The following is a 25,376-nucleotide window of genomic DNA, read 5'->3' on the forward strand; positions in this document are numbered from 1 at the left end:
ATCATCACAAGAACATTTACCTTAAACTACTAATTCTAAGAGTTTCTAAGAAGCTAAAAATACATAAGAAGCTAGTCCATGCCGGAAGTTCAACGCATCAAGACATGAAGGAGAAGATCCAGTCCAAGCTAGAAGCGTTAGCTCACCCTGAAGATCCGGTGTGACGAAGACTGGCTTGAGTTACTGTTGAGTCGAAGATGACGGCACGTTTGCTGCACTCCACAAATAACAAGAAGAAAAACATAAAAGTAGGGGTCAGTACAAAACACGAGTACTGAGTAGATATCATCGGCCAACTCAAAATAGGGAACAGTATATATCAAATATTATCGTAAATCAACTATAAAACTCAACATGTAGCAACAACAAGTACTATAATCATCAATAAGTACCATCAAGTTCATCCATGAGGGCTCAAGCCTCAACACCATACTCATTTGGGAATTAAGTATATTAAGTTGAGTATATTATCATCTTTCAAGATTCATTATCTTTCCTCCTCTTGTGTCGGTACGTGACACTCCGATCCCCTACTACTATGTGTCGGAACGTGATACTCCGGTCCCCTAATTCTATGTGTCGGAACGTGACACTCTGATCCCCTAATTCTATGTGTCGGAACGTGACACTCCGATCCCCTACATGTGTCGGAACGTGACACTCCGATCCCCTACATGTGTCGGTACGTGACACTCCGATCCCCTACATGTGTCGGAACGTGACACTTCGATCCCCTACATGTGTCGGTACGTGACACTCTGATCCCCTAATTCTATGTGTCGGAACGTGACACTCCGATCCACTAATACTATGTGTCGGAACGTGACACTCCGATCCACTAATACTATGTGTCGGAACGTGACACTCGATCCACTAATATCATTCTGTAAATCATCAAGCCTTCTCTATTCCAAGGCATCATCAATCCCATTACTTTAATTCATCAAGCCTTCTTCTATACCAAGGCATCATCATTAATAATGTATATTAAAGTTTCTTTTCAAGATTTGGGATTCAATATTTTCATCATGCTTATCTTATAACAATCACATAATCATATTCATGCAAACATACCATTAAGCATATAGTAGGGTTTACAATACTACCAATACATATCATTCACTATTAACAGTTTACTTATGAAGCATGAAAACCATAACCTACCTTCACCGAAGAATTGGAATCAACAAGCAATTTCCCAAGCTTTGATATTCCCTCTGCCTCTTGATCGATCAATTTCTCTCTCTCCTTGTTCTCTCTATTTTCTTTATTCAAACCCTCTTTATTTTACCCTAGTTAACATATAATTAAGTGTAAAAGATGGCAATAATACCCAACTAATTAATTTAGGGTTACCTCTTTTAACCCCCAAGAATTTGAGTTATTAATATAAACCCACAAAATCTATAATTAAGGAAGAAATAGTCCAAAAACGTCCCTTAAAACGTGTAAGGAAATCCGATTCTGCCTGGGATTTGCGCAACCAGTGACGGGCCGTCGTGCCTGCGACGGTCCGTCCTGCAGGTCGTCGCAAGAGTCAGAGAGTCAATTTCCACTGAACAATCTATGACGGTCCGTCACGCCGGTGACGGTCCGTCCTGCCATTCCGTCACGAAGTTCAGAGAGTCGATTTTCAGTACCCAATTTCAGATTTTCTAAGTGTTTTGAAACGAGACCCTGCGACGGTCCGTCGTGCCCATGACGGATCGTCGTTTGGTCCGTCGCCTCATCCTGTTTTTCCAGAATTGAAGTTTGTTGCTCAAAACGACTAAACAGGTCGTTACAATAGATACCAATTTACCCATCGTTCGTCCCGAACGATCAAAAGAAGGAAAACAAGGGCGAAAAGGAGTACCTGAATCTGTAAACAGATGTGGGTATCTTTCTTGCATATCTGCCTCCTTCTCCCAAGTGGCTTCTTCAACCGGTCGATTCTTCCATTGCACCTTGATGGATGCAATCTCTCTTGACCTCAACTTGCGAACTTCTCTATCTAAAATAGCAACAGGATCCTCCTCATAAGACAAGTTCTCATCAAGCAAAACGGAATCCCAACGGATAATGTAGTTTCCATCCCCATGGTATCTTTTCAACATCGACACATGGAATACCGGATGTACTCCGGACAGCCCTGGAGGCAAGGCTAACTCATAAGCCACCTCTCCTACTCGCTTAAGTACTTCAAATGGTCCAATGTACCTTGGACTTAGTTTACCCCTTTTACCAAACCGCATCACCCCTTTCATTGGTGAAACTTTCAACAAGACTTGTTCATCCTCCATGAACTCTAAGTCTCTAACCTTTCGATCTGCATATTCTTTTTGTCTACTTTGTGCCGCTTGAATCTTTTCTTGAATAGACTTCACTTTCTCTATCGAATCCCTCAAAAGGTCAGTACCCCAAGGCCTAACCTCAAATGCATCAAACCAACCAACGGGAGACCTACATCTCCTACCATACAATGCTTCAAATGGAGCCATATCAATGCTTGAGTGATAGCTATTATTGTATGAAAACTCCGCTAAGGGTAGGAAGCTATCCCAATGACCACCAAACTCTATCACACACGCACGAAGCATATCCTCCAACACTTGAATCGTCCTTTCAGACTGACCATCGGTGTGAGGATGGAACGCAGTACTAAGGTCCAACCTAGTACCCAATTCCGCATGCAATGTTTTCCAGAACTTAGAAGTAAACTGCGTACCTCTATCTGATATGATGGATAGTGGAACCCCATGCAATCGCACCACTTCCGAGATGTAAAGTTTGGCTAACTTCTCTGCATTGTAAGTCACCTTAACCGGAATGAAGTGAGCAGACTTAGTTAACCTATCAACAGTTACCCAAATAGAATCAAATTTTCCCAATGTCTTGGGAAGACCAACCACAAAGTCCATTGCAATTCTTTCCCACTTCCATTCCGGAATGGGCATTCTCTGAAGGGTTCCTCCGGGCCTCTGGTGTTCATACTTTACTTGTTGACAGTTTGGACATCTGGCAATAAAATCAACAATATCACGCTTCATTCTACTCCACCAAAAGTGTTGCTTTAGATCACGATACATCTTGGTTGCGCCCGGATGTATCGAATACTTTGAACTATGAGCCTCTGTCAGAATAGTGTTGATCAGATCATCAACTCGGGGTACACATACCCTTCCCTTGATCCTCAAAAACACCTTCCTCATCAATTTGTGCCTCCTTAGCCTCTCCTCGCAATACCTTATCTTGAATTCTGCGCAGTTTCTCATCATCAGACTGTTTTCCCTTAATCTTGTCAAGAAAGGAAGATCTTGCCTCCACAGAAGCCAACAATCCTCCCTTCTCATTTACTTCTAATCTCATCAAGTCATTAGCTAGAGTCTGAACCTCTCTAGCCAATGGGCGTCTAGAAGCGTGCAAGTGAGCTAGACTTCCCATGCTTCCCGCCTTTCTACTTAAAGCATCCGCTACAACATTCGCCTTCCCCGGATGATACAAAATAGTGATGTTGTAGTCCTTCAGTAGTTCCATCCATCTCCTCTATCTTAAGTTCAAATCTTTCTGAGTAAAGACATATTGAAGGCTACGATGATCCGTGTAGACCTCACACCTAACCCCATATAAATAGTGTCTCCATTGCTTTAATGCAAACACTACCGCAGCCAATTCCAAATCATGAGTTGGATAGTTACGTTCATGCACTTTTAATTGTCTTGAAGCATAAGCAATCACACTCTTCTCTTGCATTAGTACTGCACCCAACCCAGAATAGGATGCATCACAATAAACAATGAAGTTCTTACCCTCTACTGGCAAGGTAAGGATAGGTGCGGTAGTCAACAAAGTCTTGAGCTTCTGAAAGCTTTCCTCACATTCGTCCGACCATACAAATGGAACATTCTGCTTAGTCAAGTTCGTCAATTGGGAAGCAATAGAAGAGAATCCCTTGACAAATCGGCGGTAGTAGCTAGCTAACCCAACAAAGCTCCTTATTTCCGACACATTAGTGGGTCTTACCCAATTCTTCACTGTTTCAATCTTAGAAGGATCCACCATCACTCCTTCCTTAGAAACCACGTGCCCCAAGAAGGACACTGCATCTAGCCAAAACTCACACTTAGAGAACTTGGCATAAAGCTTTTTCTCCCTCAACATTTCCAATACCATTCTCGAATGTTCTTCATGTTCCTTCTTGCTCTTTGAGTATACCAATATATCATCAATAAACACGATCACGAAGAGGTCCAAATATGGCTTAAAAATACCATTCATCAAGCTCATGAACGCAGCAGGGGCATTCGTAAGACCAAAAGACATCACCACAAATTCGTAATGCCCATACCTCGTTCGAAAAGCAGTCTTTGGCACATCTGTTGCCCGTATTTTCAATTGATGATAACCGGATCTCAAGTCAATCTTAGAGAAGACACAAGCACCTTGTAACTGATCGAACAAGTCATCAATGCGAGGAAGAGGATACTTGTTCTTAATAGTTACTTTATTCAGTTGTCTGTAATCTATGCACATCCGAAAACTCCCATCCTTCTTCTTTACAAACAAAACCGGAGCACCCCAAGGAGATGCACTTGGTCTAATGAAGCCTTTGTTCAATAACTCTTGAAGTTGTGCTTTTAACTCTCTTAACTCCGCGGGAGCCATTCTATAAGGGGGTATAGAAATGGGGCGAGTACCGGGTTCAAGATCAATACAGAAGTCAATATCCCTATCCGGTGGCATACCAGGAAGATCTGCAGGGAACACATCCAGAAACTCACGAACTACTGAAACCGACTCAATCGAAGGTACTTGGGTAGTGTCATCCTTGAGATGTGCCAAGAAAGCTAAACACCCTTTACTAACCATTTTCTTAGCACGAAGAAAGGAGATGATACGCACCGGATTGGAAGTGTCGTCACCCTCCCACACTAACAGATCTGTCCCAGGCTTGGCTAACGTCACGGTTTTAGCATTACAATCCAAGATTGCAAAATTTGGAGAAAGCCAAGTCATACCCAGAATTACATCGAAATCATACATTGCCAAGATAACCAAATCTACATAAGTGTTGCTCCCCACAAAGTTTACCACACAAGACCTATATACCTTTTCAACTACCACAGACTCACCCACCGGAGTAGAAACACGAATAGGCATATCAAGAAATTCATAATGTAAATTTAGACCATTAGCAAATGAGGAAGATACATAAGAAAACGTGGATCCAGGATCAAACAATACAGAAGCCATGCAATCACAAACCAGAAGATTACCTGTGATGACAGCATCAGATGTCTCCGCTTCAGACCGCCCAGGGAAAGCGTAACAATGGGTCCTATCGTTCGTCTGTCCGTTGCCCCTACCATGTTGTGATGTAGTGGCCCCAGTTTGCCCATTACCTCTGCCGTTTTGGTGACCACCATTACCTCGACCACCACGTCCTCCAGAATAACGGCCTCTACCATGACCACCTCTACCTCTAGCTATTGGGGGTCTATAACTTTGTCTGGGACAATTTTTCCTAATATGTCCAATCTCCCCACATCCATAACATTCTCTAGAGTCAATCATAGGCCCCTCGGAGAAGTGTTGACCGGTCTGAGGTGGTCCCCCAACTACAGTCTGTAGTGAAGACTGAATTGGTCGGACTGAGTAACTTCCCGAACCCTGTCCTCTAGTGTAAGAACCATTAAACTCACCTCCCTTTCGAAGCCTTTTTGATGTCGATGTTGTGGTGAAGTCGTCTGGCTTCACTCCTTCCACTTCTATCACAAAGTCTACCACTTCTTGGAAGGATTTTGCCGTTGCCGCTACTCTTCCTCGAGCTACAGCCCCAGTGGCTGGCTCAGACGCTTCTTGTCTTGCCGATGTTGGTGTTGGCGCAGTCGTTGATCTAGTTCTAACCATCCGCGAAATAGAGTGAAGATGGTCAGATACCAATTTGTATCACCTAGATACCAATTGGATCCAAGTAATAGCACGAAAGAAAGAAAGAATGGAATTTTTCTAAAGTCTTGTAGCCTCTCAAAGAAAAGTAAAGGCGTCCCCCTACCGTTCCTTAAGACTCTACTAGACTCGTTCTTGTGTGATGAGACCAACGAACCTAATGCTCTGATACCAAGTTTTTCACGACCCAAATCGGATCGCAACTGGCACCCACACTTACCCTCCTATGTGAGCGAACCAACCAATCTAAACCTTAACATTTCAATGTAATAACAACAGAAAGTAATGCGGAAGACTTAAACTCATTAATAAAAGCCAATTCAATAACTATCAATATTCAACATCTATTATTCCCAAAACCTGGAAGTCATCATCACAAGAACATCTACCTTAAACTACTAATTCTAAGAGTTTCTAAGAAGCTAAAAATACATAAGAAGCTAGTCCATGCCGGAAGTTCAAGGCATCAAGACATGAAGGAGAAGATCCAGTCCAAGCTAGAAGCGTTAGCTCACCTTGAAGATCCGGTGTGACGAAGACTGGCTTGAGTTACTGTTGAGTCGAAGATGACGGCACGTTTGCTGCACTCCACAAATAACAAGAAGAAAAACATAAAAGTAGGGGTCAGTACAAAACACGAGTACTGAGTAGATATCATCGGCCAACTCAAAATAGGGAACAGTATATATCAAATATTATCGTAAATCAACTATAAAACTCAACATGTAGCAACAACAAGTACTATAATCATCAATAAGTACCATCAAGTTCATCCATGAGGGCTCAAGCCTCAACACCATACTCATTTGGGAATTAAGTATATTAAGTTGAGTATATTATCATCTTTCAAGATTCATTATCTTTCCTCCTCTTGTGTCGGTACGTGACACTCCGATCCCCTACTACTATGTGTCGGTACATGACACACCAATCCCCTAATTCTATGTGTCGGAACGTGACACTCTGATCCCCTAATTCTATGTGTCGGAACGTGACACTCCGATCCCCTACATGTGTCGGAACGTGACACTCCGATCCCCTACATGTGTCGGTACGTGACACTCCGATCCCCTACATGTGTGGAACGTGACACTCCGATCCCCTACATGTGTCGGTACGTGACATTCTGATCCCCTAATTCTATGTGTCGGAACGTGACACTCCGATCCACTAATACTATGTGTCGGAACGTGACACTCCGATCCACTAATACTATGTGTCGGAACGTGACACTCCGATCCACTAATACTATGTGTCGGAACGTGACACTCCGATCCACTAATATCATTCTGTAAATCATCAAGCCTTCTCTATTCCAAGGCATCATCAATCTCATTATTTTAATTCATCAAGCCTTCTTCTATACCAAGGCATCATCATTAATAATGTATATTAAAGTTTCTTTTCAAGATTTGGGATTCAATATTTTCATCATGCTTATCTTATCACAATCACATAATCATATTCATGCAAACATACCATTAAGCATATAGTAGGGTTTACAATACTACCAATACATATCATTCACTATTAACAGTTTACTTATGAAGCATGAAAACCATAACCTACCTTCACCGAAGAATTGGAATCAACAAGCAATTTCCCAAGCTTTGATATTCCCTCTGCCTCTTGATCGATCAATTTCTCTCTCTCCTTGTTCTCTCTATTTTCTTTATTCAAACCCTCTTTCTTTTACCCTAGTTAACATATAATTAAGTGTAAAAGATGGCAATAATACCCCACTAATTAACTTAGGGTTACCTCTTTTAACCCCCAAGAATTTGAGTTATTAATATAAACCCACAAAATCTATAATTAAGGAAGGAATAGTCCAAAAACGTCCCTTAAAACGTGTAAAGAAATCCGATTCTGCCTGGGATTTGCGCAACCTGTGACGGGCCGTCGTGCCTGCGACGGTCCGTCCTGCAGGTCGTCGCAAGAGTCAGAGAGTCAATTTCCACTGAACAATCTATGACGGTCCGTCACGCCTGTGACGGTCCGTCCTGCCATTCCGTCACGAAGTTCAGAGAGTCGATTTTCAGTACCCAATTTCAGATTTTCTAAGTGTTTTGAAACGAGACCCTGCGACGGTCCGTCGTGCCCATGACGGATCGTCGTTTGGTCCGTCGTCTCAGCCTGTTTTTCCAGAATTGAAGTTTGTTGCTCAAAACGACTAAACAGGTCGTTACATTCTGTAAGTCTGCTTCTCTCTTCTTTTTTTTTTTTGTTTTATCATTATTTTTATTATATTATTATTTTATAATTTTTGTCTTCTTCTTTCTTTCTTTTTTTTTCAAATTATTTCATACTAATTTTTGTTACTCTTTTTTTTATTATGTTATTGTTTTTTTTTAAAACGTTCTATTTATAAATTTTAAATTTTTATTTTATTTTTTTATTTCTTACTTCTCCCCCTTTTTTTTTACGTTTTAATACATATTTTTTTTGAATTTACGTTCTTTTTTTTTGTTTCTGTTAAAAAATTTTGTTATGTTTTTTTTTCTTATTATTATATTTTCATGCCTTTTTTTTCTTTTTATTTTTTAAATCTCTTTTCTCTTTATGTAATTTCTCAATTTTTACTTCTGTTATTATTATTATTATTATTATTAGTAAATAATATTAATCTCTAAATGAAATTTATTTACCTTTTAATTACAATTCTACTTAGATTAGTTTTTCTTTTTGAAAAAATCATTTATTAGTTATTATTTTTATATCCTAATCTAACCAGTCTACAATTTATTCAACAAAAATCTCTAAAGTGAAAATAGACGAAAAAATATATTAATCTATTTAAATTCAACAACTCAATATCATGAAGTAACATAAATTGCAAAATCTATCTAAAAACATAATAATAGTAATAACGTAACAATAATATAATACATGTGATTTGAAGTATTTCATGCTATTAAAATCAACTTTTCATAGAAGTAGTATTATTTAAATTACGCGAGAATTTACAGTTAACTCGCTGCGAAAATTGATACCACAAAAGCGAGCTGTATCCACAAATTCGGAATCACGATCAAATCTCTAACTCTAACCTAATTCTCAAAAGAAATAACTCGTTTTTTTTCTATATTTCTCTCTGTATTTTTCTCTATATCTCTCTTTTCCTCTCTGTATTTCTTTGTATCTGTGTATCTGTGTATATTTACATCTCTCTGTATTTTTTTTCTTCTCAACTGAACGTGTTTTTATAATAATTTTGGCTGAGAGTTTAGTGCTAATTAAAAGGATAGTAATAGAGTTGGATTATGATTTAATTTGAAATGTTGTTGAGGGGATTGGGGTTGAGATAAGGATGGATATAAAATAATTAAATAATAATAATAGAAAATTAAAAAAAATAAAAAAAAAGTGAAATGAACGTCCAAAGAGAGAGAGAAGAAAAAAAATAAAAAATAAATGGGATGGGATTTTTTAGTAAAATAAGTTAGGAAGTTGGGAATAATTAGGATAAGGAATAGGTAATTTGAATATTTAGGACTCCCTTTTTTTTCTTTTTCTACCATTATTTTTAAACTAATTAAAAGTTGAAGATTTAAAACAAATACCATAAATTCATAATTTTTATCATTAAAGTAATTTATACAATTTATTTATTTTTTATTTATTTTAAATATAACCTTTTTTTAAAATTGGTGTTTGACTCTTTATATTTTGGTAAAAAATTAGGTGTTCACAGTATGCCCCTCTTTGTTTGAAAACATGAAAAGTTTTCATGCAAAGACGTGAACAATGTGACTAATTTTTTACTGAAATATTTATGCGAAAAATTTATAGTAGAGAAGAGGTTTGACTGTATCCTAACTTTTTAAAACTACCTATCCTATGTTGAGATGATAAGGAGTCAGGCGTAGTTCCAATGAGTTAGGTAGCCGAGTGAGGTTTTGTCGAGATTCCGGTTCGTAGCTCCAGCTATTACAAAAAAAACAACATGCAATAGAAAAGATATGAAATCCTATCTACTCCATAGTGTCAAGTCTTCATTTTGGATTCTTAGATATCGCTTCACCCTCTTTGGTAGGTTCATCGATTCCGAACTTCGCTTTGGACATCTGAGTTTAAGACTTGAAACTTCATGACTTGACTTCAGCTACTGACGTTCTCCCGCATGATATTCTTGAAATCTTATTTTCTTGAAAGGATGAATTCTTTTATTTTTGAACTGCAAATTTGTGTACTATGTAGAAACCTGCACACAAAAACAAAATTTTCTACCTAGTTTGTACTAGGAATTTTGTGAGTTATTGATTAAAGCTATTAAAATCTATACTAATAATAAAATTATATTTTTGTAGCCTATTACAAAATGTAAAACAAAAAATAAGACGAAAGTGAGTTTTGTACCCAAATTGCAATCAGGGGTTATTATGCCCTGTGGAGACATAAAAAATAAAATAGGGGTTACTGTGCCCTATATGCAACCCAGAGGTTATTGTGCCCTGTGAGACATGAAAAATAAAATAGGGGTTATTGTGCCCTATATGCAACCAGGGGTTATTGTGCCCTGTGAAGACATGAAAAATAAAATAGGGATTATTGTGCCCTATATGCAACCAGAGGTTATTGTGCCCTGTGAAAACATAAAAAAAATGATAGGGGTTATTGTGCCCTATATGCAATCCAGGGATTATTGTGCCCTATGAAGAAATGAAAAATAGGATAGGGGTTATTGTGCCCTATATGCAACCAGAGGTTGTTGTGCCCTGTGAAGACATAAAAAATGATAGGGGTTATTGTGCCCTATATGCAATCTAGGGGTTATAGTGCCCTGTGAAGAAAAAAAATGATAGGGGTAAATGTGCCCTATATGCAACCAGGGGTTATTGTGCCCTGTAAAGACAAAAAAAATGATAGGGGTTATTGTGCCCTATATGCAATACAGGGGTTATTGTGCCCTGTGAAGACATGAAAAAAATGATAGGGGTTATTGTGCCCTATATGCAATCCAGGGGTTATTGTGCCCTGTGAAAAAAAAATGATAGGGATTATTGTGCCCTATATGCAATCCAGGGGTTATTGTGTCCTGTGAAGAAAAATGATAGGGGTTATTGTGCCCTATATGTAATTCAGGGGTTATTGTGCCCTGTGAAGACATGAAAAATAGGATAGGTTTTTTTTTTACTTATGTTATTATTATTTATTATTATTTTATTTTATTTTATTTTTATTAGTATATTGACCAATTTAAAAATAAAATAAAATGCCCCAGATTTTATTAAGAAAAAAAATAATTCATTTTTTTTTGCATATTATATGAGAGACAAGGATAAAAAACTTACCATCACGGCGTTTGTCTCTAGCGAATTACTTGCATGATTTGTCTTTATAGCTCTTTCAGCCTATAACTTTAGTTCTATCTTTATTGTGCTCATGCCAAGACGGAATGTCATCATTTTATAAATGGTATCATTCGTGATTTTTTTACCAAGTAGACATTCTTATATTTTTTACTGTCGTCTTATGTTTCTCTCGAGAGTTTTCACTCATAAGACCCTCTTATTTTTTTTTATTTTTTATTTTCTATTTTTTCTATAACATACCATAGGCTACAATGTCATGTTTCAACCTTGTAGATTTTAAATAGCATGATCATTATTTTATTGAGTGATTAGACCGAACCTCAATGAAAGGCTGCCTACATATCCTCTTAGGAATCAGGTCGAACGTAGTTCAACAAAAAATATTTTTCTTTTTTTAATTTATTTTTAAAAATATAATGGAAAAATTGGAAAAAAAATTAGTTCATGTTTGATAGTGCTTTGACGTTAGTTGGTACCAACAATTAGTATTATGCATATGAACTACATTCAACGACTTTCAAATAAATTTGAGGTCAACTTTGAATAATTTATATAATTTCAAATTGTATCTCAAATATATTTAAGTAATTACAAGATCAATTTATCTTGTCAAAATTAAGGGATTGAATTATTCATATCCTCATGTTTCAAATGCACTCTCAATATATGAAAGTCCTACTTCACACAATATAATAATTTAGATCGTAGGACATTTTTGAAAGTCACTCCCACTCAGAAAGATATTCAATGCATGAGATTAAGATACCATATGCTTGGCCCTCATGTAAGCATCCACTAATATGAGAACATAAAAAATGAGATCAAATAGGACTTGTCATTGGCTTGTAATGTAGTCTTAGGGAAAGGTAGGATATTCATTTGAGATGAAGTGACTATTTCCTCCTTAAAATTCGCACGATGCTTTTGATATTTTTTTTTTCGTTTTTGCATTTGACCTTTGTTTTCTTGTAAGGTCTTTTCCATTTATTTTTTCTCTCTTCATTTTTTGATCTTCTCTCCTTTTTGTTGGAGTTTTTTTTTTTCATTTTTCATTCTATCTTTTTTTTTGGACATATTTGGTCTTTTTCACTTTGTTATCCAACTTAGATCTTTGATGTTATATAGATATTTCCTAGTGCGCTCAAGGAGGTGAGATAAATGGATTAGTGCATTTATACACTCAAAAGGTATATGCTAAGATATGGTTATTCTAATAAAAAACTTCCAGGGTCGAAATGGGATGTAGATAAATGTTATTCGGTAGGCTTGAAAGGCACAATTGATTCAAAGAAAGCCTATAATCCTTTCTCAAGTTAAATGTTGCTCAAAATTTCGTCTCAACCAACATTCGGGCCAAGTTCTAGATCAGCAAAATCATGACTTTGAATTTTACGTCTAAAGCTCACCACACAATGCATTTGAAACAATGAGGTCAAATTTATTTTATCCATAACTTTAAACAAGATAATTTCTCAAGTATGACATAAATGTATTGAGAGATGTCAATAGAAGTCTATAGGTCACAACAAAGTTGATCTGTCTTACCAAATAGTTTAACGCTTTATTTTTTCTTTCTTATGCATAATCCTAAGCATGTTGTTACCAACCAAGTCAAAGAAAAAAAATCTATTTTTTTTGCCCCAGTTTGTGACTAGAATTTTTAGGTTTTTTTTTCTCGGTTGGACCGAACCTCACAAAAAGGTTGCCTACGTATCTCGTTAAAACAAGAATCAGGTCTAACGTAGTTCCAAAATATAAGTAAAAATATGTTTTCTTAAGGAAAAATTTCCTTTTTAATATATACACATATTATTTCATTTTTTAATTTTTAAATAATAATTAAGATATTTTTTTGAATTTTTTAATTTTTAAATAAGGATCACCGAACCCAAGGAAGGTTGCCTACGTATCTCATCAAGGTGAGAATCAGGTGTGCGTAGTTCGTTCAGATTGAACACTAAAATATTTTTTGTTAGAAATTTATTGACAAATGCAATTTTTTTCTTCGTTTAAAGTGATATAAGAAAACTTTTAAAATTTCTTTTTGTGAACTTTACATTGTAAAAGAAAAAAAAACTTTTTCTATTATTCTGATTTTAATTTAAAATGGTAAATTGAGTTATTTATCTAGATAGATCCGATCATATGTAAAGTCTTTCATTAAATCATATGTAAATGATTTAAATAATGAAGTCTATTAGGAACTATTACATTTGGTTTCAGTTATCATGTTTAAACTCGTGGAGAAAAGTATCTAGACTGGCTGTAAAACGAGCTGACAACTCGAGTTAGGGAGTAGCAACGTACCGGTAGCAGCGCTTTCCAGCTTTGTGCATGGGTGCTCCCTATCCTAAATATGTGTGATTAAAAATCCTTCACCATGGACCGAAGATCCACTGGCTATATTGACAGAAATGGGGTGCATAGTTGCAATTCCCATCATATTATTATTGAAGACTTAGTAAAATTCGCGAGAGATCACAATTTATATGCAGATCAAATAATATCATACATTAAATAAGTAGACAATTTACACATTAAGACAAATAAATACAATATCCCAAAATGTAAATAATAAATCATAGTCATACATAAATCAATATTGAAAGCTCGAATTCTAGTTAATCCCCAGCGGAGTCACCATCTGTCACACTCCTTTTTTTTCCTCTCAATATTTTTTTATTTTTAATTTTTTATTGTTTCGAAAGAAAAAGAGTTTTTTCAATTAAAGTGACATTTTGAAAAGGGATAATTATTATTCAGAGTCGCCACTTGGAATTGATTTTTGGTGTTCCAAGTCACCTTATTTAAATCCCTAATCAAAAGGAAAATTGACTCTATTTTTTATTGGTCTGCGAACTAAAAATCCGAGTAAGGAATTCTGTTGACCAAGGGGAAGATGCTAGGCATCCCTCGAGTCCCGTGGTTCTAGCACGGTCGCTTCATTGACTTTTAATATGACTAAACTTAATTTTTGGACACTGTATTATTTAACTTAATAATAAAATTGTATTTTATTTTCAAATTTATTCTAAACTTATTTTAAACTGACTAATTTTGCTTTTACATTTTTTTTTATATTTTTATGTTATTATAGGGATGAATTATATAGGTATTTTATAGTTAGAAAATATTTAGAGTTCACGTTAATTTAGAATTTCTATTTTTTTTAAAAAAATAATAGAAAGATGAAATTTTATGAGATTTGAATTAGTTTTAAAATCACAAAAATTATAAATAGATTAGGACTATATTAATTTTTTAAGAAAGGTTAAATTTTATTTTTTTTAATCTTTTAATGCATGTAACAATTTTTAACTCTTCTTCTTTTTTTTAAAAAAAATAATTATTATTTTTAGATTAATTCTTTTTGTTTACGTTTGTTATCTTTTTTGATATAACTAATTTTTTTTTTTTTTTTTTTTACGTTCCTTACTAAAAAAATAATTTTGTGCTACATCCTCTTTTTTTTTTTTACTTTTTCTTTCTTTTTATGTTTTTAACTTTTTTTTTCTTTTTACGTTTTTTATTCTGATTCTCTTTTTTTTCACGTTTTTTTTTACTTTTTTTTAAAAATTCTGTTTCTGTTTTTTTTGGAAAAATCTGCTTTTTTCTTATTTTATTTATTTATTTTATTTTAGATTTTATATATATATATATATATATATATATATATATATAAGTCTGCTTCTCTCTTCTTTCTTTTTTTTTTGTTTTATCATTATTTTTATTATATTATTATTTTATAATTTTTGTCTTCTTCTTTCTTTCTTTTTTTTTTCAAATTATTTCATACTAATTTTGTTACTCTTTTTTTTTATTATGTTATTTTTTTTTTTAAAACGTTCTATTTTATTAATTTTAAATTTGTATTTTTTATTTTTTTATTTCTTACTTCTCCCCCCCCCCTTTTTTTTACGTTTTTATACATATTTTTTTTGAATTTACGTTCTTTTTTTTGTTTCTGTTAAAAAATTTTGTTATGTTTTTTTTTTCTTATTATTATATTTTCATGCCCTTTTTTTTCTTTTTATTTTTTAAATCTCTTTTCACTTTATGTAATTTCTCAATTTTTACTTCTGTTATTATTATTATTATTTTTATTATTATTATTATTAGTAAATAATATTAATCTCTAAATGAAATCTATTTACCTTTTAATTACAATTCTACTTAGATTAGTTTTTCTTTTTGAAAAAATCATTTATTAGTTATTATTTTTATATCCTAATCTAACCAGTCTACAATTTATTCAACAAAAATCTCTAAAGTGAAAATAGACGAAAAGATATATTAATCTATTTAAATTCAACAACTCAATATCATGAAGCAACATAAATTGCAAAATCTATCTAAAAACATAATAATAGTAATAACGTAACAATAATATAATACATGTGATTTGAAGTATTTCATGTTATTAAAATCAACTTTTCATAGAAGTAGTATTATTTAAATTACGCGAGAATTTATAGTTACCTCGCTGCGAAAATTGATACCACAAAAGCGAGCTGTATCCACAAATTCGGAATCACGATCAAATCTCTAACTCTAACCTAATTCTCAAAAGAAATAACTCGTTTTTTTTCTATATTTCTCTCTGTATTTTTCTCTATATCTCTCTTTTCCTCTCTGTATTTCTTTGTATCTGTGTATCTGTGTATATTTACATCTCTCTGTATTTTTTTTCTTATACAACTGAACGTGTTTTTATAATAATTTTGGCTAAGAGTTTAGTGCTAATTAAAAGGATAGTAATAGAGTTGGATTATGATTTAATTTGAAATATTGTTGAGGGGATTGGGGTTGAGATAAGGATGGATATAAAATAAATAAATAATAATAATAGAAAATTAAAAAAATAAAAAAAAGTGAAATGAACGTCCAAAGAGAGAGAAGAAAAAAAATAAAAAATAAATGGGATGAGATTTTTTAGTAAAATAAGTTAGGAAGTTGGGAATAATTAGGATAAGGAGAAGGTAATTTGAATATTTAGGACTCTCCTTTTTTTCTTCTTCTACCATTATTTTTAAACTAATTAAAAGTTGAAGATTTAAAACAAATACCATAAATTCATAATTTTTATCATTAAAGTAATTTACACAATTTATTTATTTTTTATTTATTTTAAATATAACCTTTTTTTAAAAATTGGTGTTGGACTCTTTATATTTTGGTAAAAAATTAGGTGTTCACAAGGATTATGTGAGTATTAAGGGAAAACTTAATATTTCTAACATAGACATTAAATAAATTTATACCTTCAGCAATGAGATCATGGATTATGACCTGCAATTCTTGAACTTGGGTGACGACAGTCTTACTGTCTATCATCTTATAGTCCAGAATTTTTGTCACAATGAATTTCTTCATTCTGGCATCTTCTGTTTTATATTTCCTTTCTAAAGCATCCCAGAGTTGTTTTGAGGTTTTGGCATTGCTGTACACATTGTACAGATCATCTTACAGACCACTCAAAATATAATTTTTACACAAAAAAATCTGAGTGTGTCCATGCTTCTGTTACCAAGAATCGTTCATCAGCCGGAGTTTCATCTGATATAACAGGAACATTCTCATTAATGAACTTCTGCAGACTCAACATAGTGAGATAGAAGAACATCTTTTGTTTTCATCTCTTAAAGTTGACTCCAGAAAACTTTGTAGGTTTCTCAGTCGGCTCTAAGGCAGTATTTGAACGATTATGTGCAACCGATGTTGTAGCAGCACTTACTGTTCCAATATTTATTTGACTTGAATCAGTCATTTTTTTCTGTCACAAATGACAGATAAGTTAAGTATTTGAAATACTAACAGTAAATAACAAATCTTTACACAAACTGTTTATGATTAAACGATAAAGTTATTATGTTCTTTTAATTGTTAATCGAATGAATTTTAAAAATTCAAGCAGAATAGAAAATCATAAAGGTTTTAATCTCCAGAAACCTCAAATACAGAAACTTTTAAATTTCTTAAGATTGTTATTCTTATAGTAACCTGTATTTATAAGGTTAATAAACAGAAACAGAAATAAGATGAAGCAGAAAAACATAAAATACAAGAAGTAATCCGAGTCCACAGAAACTACTGTGTATCCTTAAGAAATTTAATCCCCTCACTGTACCCAAGGTTATGGATTAATTTCTCCCAAGATAAAACAAATTAAACATGTTAAAGAAATAGCGGTACCTCAAATTTCTTTAACTTCAGCGAACTTGAGAACAACAACAAGTCATACAGACTCAGTCAATCGACAGTTTGATTTTATTGGAGAGAAAAATAAATGCAGAGAAGGAAAATTTTCAGTGTTTAAAAAATCGAAAATTGACTTCCTTTTATAGCAATTTCAGCAAGAAACGTGTCTGTTCAGAGAAATCTGTTCAGACCCGTTTATTCCAAAAAGTTGTGTCTTTTGGAAAAAATAACAACTTTTCAGAAAAATGTGTCTGTTAGGAAAATAACGACTTTTTGGAAAATAACGACTTTTCGGAAAGAGTAACAACTTTTCAGAATGTTACGTTACCCGCAAATTTATAAGAGATGATATTAACAGGATTTATTTGATTTAACAAAAATTGATTAAATAAATTTTATCCAAAAAATTTATCAATCAATCACATCAAAATCTGAAAAGCCGAAGCTGAGCGACGACGACGGCGCGAGGGGGTATCTTCTTCTTAGCTCTTTAAGAAGTAATGGAAGTGTTTCCTTATATAAGGACAACAATTTCCCTTTGTTTTGCCGATATGGGAGAAATAACTTTTCATTTGCACTTTGCAAATGAGTTTTCATTTTTCCTCTAAAGTAGTTCCCTCACTTTTTATATTCTCTCTTTTCTTTTCCCATTCACACTTGCTAAACCCCAACATTTATTTAACTAGAGAATAAGATTTGGTTGCATTTGGTGAGTCTCGCATTGCTTCATGTGGAAAGAGACCATTTGATTTGCTATGTTTATTTAGTTTCCTTAAACTCTTAGAGTCGCTCCATTTGTCAGTTCTTATTTAGAGTCATGATATTCTTTCAAATTGTAGTTCAAGTGACTAGTTTGAACCTCTTTTTTTATAGTTGGAGATAAATTAGTTTTATTGCGTGACAATTAAATCATTGATGGATATTATTTTGTGGTCTACAGTTGTTATTAGTTGGGTTGTGAATTTGTAAGACATGAAAAGTTCAGGATAGACATAAAAACAAAGGAAACTCTGCCCAATTTTCTATAAAATCCTGATAAGGCTTGCTTTGGGGTTCTCCTCCTTAGCGTCGGTCATGATCCTTGATTGGGTCCTGACAAAGAACCTTATTCTTATTTTCTTTCTTTTGTAGTTATGGATTATGAACGAAATTTTTAGGAGCTTTTGCAAATTTGTTATTATAATAAACTTAATTATGTTTAATAGTTATAGTTTGCATATTTATGGATTGTAACTACAGTTTAAGTAGCCTCTTTGCATAATTTGCGGGTATATTTATATAATTAAGTTATTTTTATAAAATTAAATTTATACAATTACAAACATCATAAGTGTAAACAGTTATATATAAAAATTATATTATACAAATTCTGAATGAAACCTGGAGCAATTGTCAAATCTATATTAATTTATATTTATTTTAAATAGGTTTAAAGAATGGTTACAAGTAAATGAAAATAAGGGAGGTAGACGTAATATCGTAAACCAAAAGGGAGTTGAGTGTTATAGAGCGAAACATAGAGGTCTCTGAAATTATCCCTATAAATATTATAAATATAATTTTATTTTGATTTGAATAACAAGTATTAACATTAACATCATTATATATTGGGTTGACCCTTCAAGCCTGTGGCCACATACTTGTGGGTTGAACCCACTATTTTTTAACCCATGCCAAAAATGAACTAATCCATTCTGACCCATAAAATATCAAAATCCATATGAATTAACACAAATAGAGTAGGCTAGTCCATATTTACATCTCTACTTTTAAACCTTTGTAAGATTTGGAAAATTGGACGAGTGGCTGAATACAAATTGTTGGGCGCCCGCGAAGTAGGGATTAAAAGTCAAATTCCTACAAAAATATTCGCTAAAATAAGTCCCAATAAAACCAATATATATAGCAGTATTGCGTTCGCCGTTTCAACTCCATTCACCCCTCTTTCTCATCATCATCTCCTCGTTCTTCTCCTCTACACGAGGCGAGTCGAACGAAGGTACAATTTCTCTCTTTCTCTAATGTCTAAATATAGATCGTTTACTTTTATTCATTTTTTCAGATTTTTTATCTCCGTTTTGCTTATGTATATGTATTCATTTTACTGTTTTTAGCTGTTTTCTGATTAGATCTGTAATATATAGTGATTGTTCTGTTTCGTAACTTTAGTGCGGTTCATTCTGAGTATTTTTTAAGGTGTTACGGAGATCTGCTTTTGTTTTTGCTAGAAATGTGATTTAGTTTAATGGATCCAATCGTATTTGTGTTTTTCGATGTTTTTATTAGTTGTGGATGAGTATTTTGACTGTTGAGTGGGCAGATCTGGTCAATGAGTTATAGTATTGCTATGTTCATTCATTATGCTGCTCCATGGGCAAACGTCTAGTAATTTTAACTAGTTTTTTTTAACTAAACGTAGTATAGAATTGCTGGTTGTAGTACTTTATATAGTCCCTCAGTTTATGTGATTGTAGTTGACTAGGGTTGACTAGTCACTGAGTCCAAGAAAGAATAATTTTTGAAACATCTGATCTAAAACAAGCTATGTATATGTTTTTGTGGCTATAACTAATCTAATTGGTAATATGAGAATTAAATTGTTTTTTATCATGAGAAATTTGACAGACAAGAAAGGAGGTACTATCAACTTAAATTTGGGGCAGAGAGAGTAATTTTATTAATGAATTGTGAGTTGATTCATATGCGAATTTAGCATTGAAGTTGAATCAGGGGAATCTGTCTATCTGTATATATTAGATTTGTCTTATGTCCTATAATTATAAGACTCAATCACTGCCAGCATGCTATGCATACTGTTAGTACTTTGTGGACAAGATATAAAAAAAAAGAAGTTATTATTGTTGGCTGAATATCAGCCATATGTATAAAGTATTATATGTATTGTTGTGTTGGCTAAATATCAGTCATATGTATAAAGTAAGAGTCTTTTTATTTTTGTCGTCTTGCGTCGGCTGAAAAAAACCAAATGTACAAAAGTCGTAAAGTAAATAGTTTGTCGGCCAATCATGTAAAAAGTTTGTTGGTCAATTATGTAAAGTAAATAGTATGACGGTGTAATTTATGTGTATAAATAGAGGAGCTTTCCTCATAAATAAAACACACCTTCATCCTTACATCTCTCATCTTTCTGAATACCCTCTCTTTACGCTTCCACCCCAAAATTGGTATGGTCTGTTTGTTAATCTAAATTAGCCAATGAAATTGGAATTGATGCAATGCAAAAAATGTAAATCTAATTCTTTTTTATTTTTTGAGCTCTTGCTAATTGTGAAAGTTATGCTTTTGGTGTGAAGTTGGTTGGTTGAGCTCCTAAAATATTTTGAGATCTTACTTGAACAAGATTTATCTTGAGACTTTAAACCTAAAATTTTGAGTTAAAGTTTTGCCCAATTTAATTGATATGTAGAGATCATAAAAGTGTTTAGCTGTTGACATTTCTAATGCAGTAACAGAATTGCCATTTCAAATGGCGGTTGAATGTGAGAATACCATGTTTAACTGGTTTAGTAATGTTTTTAAGTTTGTTGTTGGGGTATGTATATATTGTGAGTAGATAGATGGTCTTAATTGTTTAGTGTGCAGATCAGTAGATGAATGGTGAGAACTCCTAGTGCTTATGGCAGCAATTTTTTTGTTCTTTGCTGGATTTATGGACTTATTTTGTCAATGTTGGGCTTAAGTATAGAGATCTGATTCATGCTCAATCTGTGCAGGACTTTTTTAAACGTTGCAATGACAGATATGAATCAGCATCCAACTGTTTTCCAGAAGGCAGCTAACCAGCTGCACTTGCGCTCTAGTCTATCCCAAGATGTCCATGCTCGCTATGGGGGCGTTCAGCCTGCTATCTACCAGAGGCATTTTGCTTATGGCAACTACTCCAATGCTGCTCTGCAGAGAGGCCAAGCCACTCAGGATCTATCATTGATCACCTCAAATGCCTCACCTGTGTTTGTGCAGGCTCCTCAAGAGAAAGGATTTGCAGCTTTTGCCACTGACTTTCTCATGGGTGGAGTTTCTGCTGCTGTATCAAAGACCGCTGCTGCCCCTATTGAGCGTGTGAAACTATTGATCCAAAATCAAGATGAGATGCTCAAGGCTGGTAGGCTGTCAGAACCATACAAGGGAATTGGCGATTGTTTCGGGAGGACAATTAAGGAAGAAGGTTTTGGGTCTTTATGGAGAGGAAACACTGCTAATGTTATCCGTTATTTCCCCACTCAGGTTTACCATTTGTCTTCATTTTGAGGGATGAAATTTATACATCAAAGATATATGCACATTTATTGTTCTGTTGTTTGTTTAAGTTGAGCATTGACTGACTGATGCTCTGCTCCACAGGCCCTGAACTTTGCATTCAAGGACTACTTCAAGAGACTCTTCAACTTCAAGAAGGACCGTGATGGCTACTGGAAGTGGTTTGCTGGAAACCTTGCATCAGGAGGTGCTGCTGGTGCTTCCTCTTTGTTCTTTGTCTACTCCTTGGACTATGCTCGTACCCGTCTTGCTAATGATGCCAAGGCTTCAAAGAAGGGAGGCGAGAGGCAGTTCAATGGTTTGGTTGATGTCTACAGGAAGACACTCAAATCTGATGGAATTGCTGGTCTATACCGTGGATTCAACATTTCATGTGTTGGTATCATTGTTTACCGTGGTTTGTACTTTGGAATGTACGACTCCTTGAAGCCTGTCCTCTTGACAGGAAACCTGCAGGTTATATGTTTGCTTTGCTCTGCTTTTTCATGTCTTTATACTTCTCTGGATGTTATCTCTGCTGTGTCTTACCAAAATGTTGTTAGTCTTTACCATTTTGTTGGCTGTATAAATGCATCATTGTTTTCGTGTTGGAGAAGCCGATGTTTAGAGCTTGCTGTGGGAGAGTGATAAGAATTCAGTATTTGTCATTAAATATTGTCAATTTCTGCTAATTTTTCATCTTCCTTGATTTGTTTGCTAGAAAATAGATAATTGTAATTGATTTTCTCCTGGGAAGTTAATATGGATATGGATAAATAAATGTTTTAGTATAAAAAAACTATAGTGTCTGACCCTTGTTATGGTGCTGTATACAGGATAGTTTCTTTGCTAGCTTTGCTCTTGGTTGGCTCATCACCAATGGTGCTGGTCTTGCTTCTTACCCCATTGATACAGTAAGAAGAAGAATGATGATGACATCTGGTGAGGCGGTGAAGTACAAGAGCTCGCTTGATGCATTCTCCCAGATTGTTAAGAATGAGGGTCCCAAATCTCTGTTCAAGGGTGCTGGTGCTAACATCCTCCGAGCTGTTGCTGGTGCTGGTGTGTTGGCTGGATATGACAAGCTTCAGGTTCTTGTTTTGGGAAAGAAATACGGATCTGGTGGTGCCTAAGTCAGCCTCGTAACATCCTTTAGAATTTAGATGGTGATGAAAATCTTTTTGGTGTTACATTTGAGTATTCAGTTGGGGAGACAATTATCATTATTCCTTTTGCCTTTTTTTTTGTAATAATTCGAAAAATCTTAGAGTGGGTCAAAGCTTAAAAACCCCACACTCGTTTCCCTTGTTGAAGGGTTATTACTGTTTTGTTTGGGCGGACCTTATTTCAATTGCAGAGCTTACAGATTCTGAATGAATCTTTTGATAAAATCAAATGCGGATCAGTTTGGTACTTGTGTTATTTTAAGTGTGGTATACAATATTAAGCATGCGTACATTTTCTTTTTTTATTCAACTTGACACATTTTATTTTGTTGTGGCATAAGTTTCTTAAAAAATTAAATAGAAGGATGAAACTTGCAATATTTTGGATAGCGTAAGCATTTTTTTTTCCACATATATAATAAAGGATGTTCTTTAGGTTTAAGTCATACTTAAGATATGATTTTAGTCAAAAACTCCACAACCCATATATGATTATTTTCTAAGAAAATAATTTAGAATTTTTTCACTTATATAATAAAGGATGTACTTTAGGTTTAAGTCATATTTCAGATATGATCTTAGTTAAAAACTCCACAACCCATATACAATTTTTTTCAAAGAAAAAAATTTAGAAACAACATAAACATCGTCTAATTCACAGTTTCTAAATAGGAATAACCATAAAACACAAAAAAAATCTGAATTTTGTTCACTACAGTAAAGTAGCATTTTCTAATGAAAAATCACTCTTGGTAGTATTTCTTATTGAACTAGTGAAGATGTCATGAATATTTTTCTGATAAATATAAAGAAAATTATTATAGATAAATAAAGCGAATGTGCATAAATTAGTGCCTACATATGGTTTAAAACATTTGTTACTGTCAAAAGGTAATGAGATTTTACAATCCAAGTAGTAAGCATGAAAGGAGAGTTTAAAAATAGGGAAAAGAGTCAAATATGCTCCTCAACTATTCAAAAAGGTCTAGATATACCCTCCGTTTGAAGTTTGGTTCACTGATGCTTTCGCCATCCAACTTTTGGTCCAAATATGCTCTTATGGACGTTAGTTGTCATGTTGGACATATCCAACTCATTTTTTATTTCTTTAAATGCCACATAGAATTGTCATGTCATTTTGGCCTTATCACATAATATTTATATGAAAATGAAAAGATATTCGGACTCATAAACTTAATCCGACCCATAAATCAACCCCTTTTAAATAAATTATTCGACCAATTTTCAATAATTTTGTTTTATTTTTTTCGATAAATTCCGAAAATGAGTAATTGATTAATAAAAAAATAGAAAAATATGAAAAAAGTATAAAATCAACGCCAAAAATTCATAAATAATTATAGTAACCTTAAATTCAGTATAAACACTTTTTTTTTGAATTCTTTTATTTTTTCAATAAATTCCGAAATGAGTAATTGATTAATAAAAAGTATGAAAAAAATATAAAATTAACGCCAAAAATTAAAAAATAAATACAGTAACCTTAAATTCAACAATTTCAACATTTTTTTAATTTTTCATTTTTTCGACAAATCCCAAAAATGAGTTTATTAACAAAAAATATGAAAAAATATAAAAATTACGCAAAAAATTTAGAAATAAAAAATAGGAAAATATGAAAAAAATATAAAATAAAAAAAAATTGTTGAAATTATTGAATTTAAGTTTACTTTATTTATTTGTGAATTTTGATGTATATTTTTTTATTTTGTTTTCATATTTTTCCCTTTTTATTAAAAAATTAATCATTTTCAGGATTTGCCGAAAAATATAAAAATTTTATTAAAATTGTAGATTGAAATGTTACTATATTTATTTGTGAACTTTTGGTGTTAATTTATATTTTTTTCATACTTCTCATATTTTTTATTAATCAATTACTAATTTTCGAGATTTATCGAAAAATAAAAAATCTAAAAAAAATTGAAATGTTAGATTTAAGGTTACTATATTTATTTGTGAATTTTTGGCGTTAATTTTATATTTTTTTCATATTTTTTCTATTTTTTATTAATCAATTACACATTTTTGGGATTTACTGCAATAATAAAAATTAAACAAAATTGTTAAAAATGGGTCGGATAGTGAATTTAAAAGGAGCTGATTTATGGGTCGGATTGGATGTTTATGAATCCGAATATCTTTCCATTTCATATAAATGTTATGTGGTAAGGTCAAAATGAAATGACAATTCCATGTGGCATTTAAAGAAACGAAAAATGAGTTGGATATGTTCAACATGACAACTAACGCCCATAAGGGCATGTTTGGACCAAAAGGTGGACGGCGAGGGCATGAGTGAACCAAACTTTAAACGGAGAGTATATCTAAACCTTTTCGAATAGTTTAGGGGCATATTTGACCCTTTTTCCTTTAAAAATGAATAATGTAACAAATTAAGCTTTGTTATTGATCAACAAAGCAACTAATTACAAATAGATTGTTCATGTAATCAAACAACAAACAGCAAAATACAAAATAGCTAATGAAA

General features: G+C 33.5%; 1 protein-coding gene across 1 annotated transcript; it reads left to right on the forward strand.

Annotated features, from left to right (window-relative positions):
* Positions 1-19,239: 19,239 nt before the first annotated feature.
* Positions 19,240-23,119, forward strand: LOC104644740 (ADP, ATP carrier protein, mitochondrial-like). The gene is given in 4 exon segments (NM_001306138.1): positions 19,240-19,440; positions 21,176-21,686; positions 21,804-22,175; positions 22,535-23,119. Coding segments are annotated over 3 exon segments (1,161 nt in total). The 5' UTR covers positions 19,240-19,440; positions 21,176-21,194; the 3' UTR covers positions 22,832-23,119.
* The last annotated feature ends 2,257 nt before the right edge of the window (positions 23,120-25,376 follow it).

This window comes from Solanum lycopersicum, chromosome 11 (genome assembly GCF_036512215.1).
Source record: "Solanum lycopersicum chromosome 11, SLM_r2.1".
Lineage (NCBI taxonomy): Eukaryota > Viridiplantae > Streptophyta > Magnoliopsida > Solanales > Solanaceae > Solanum > Solanum lycopersicum.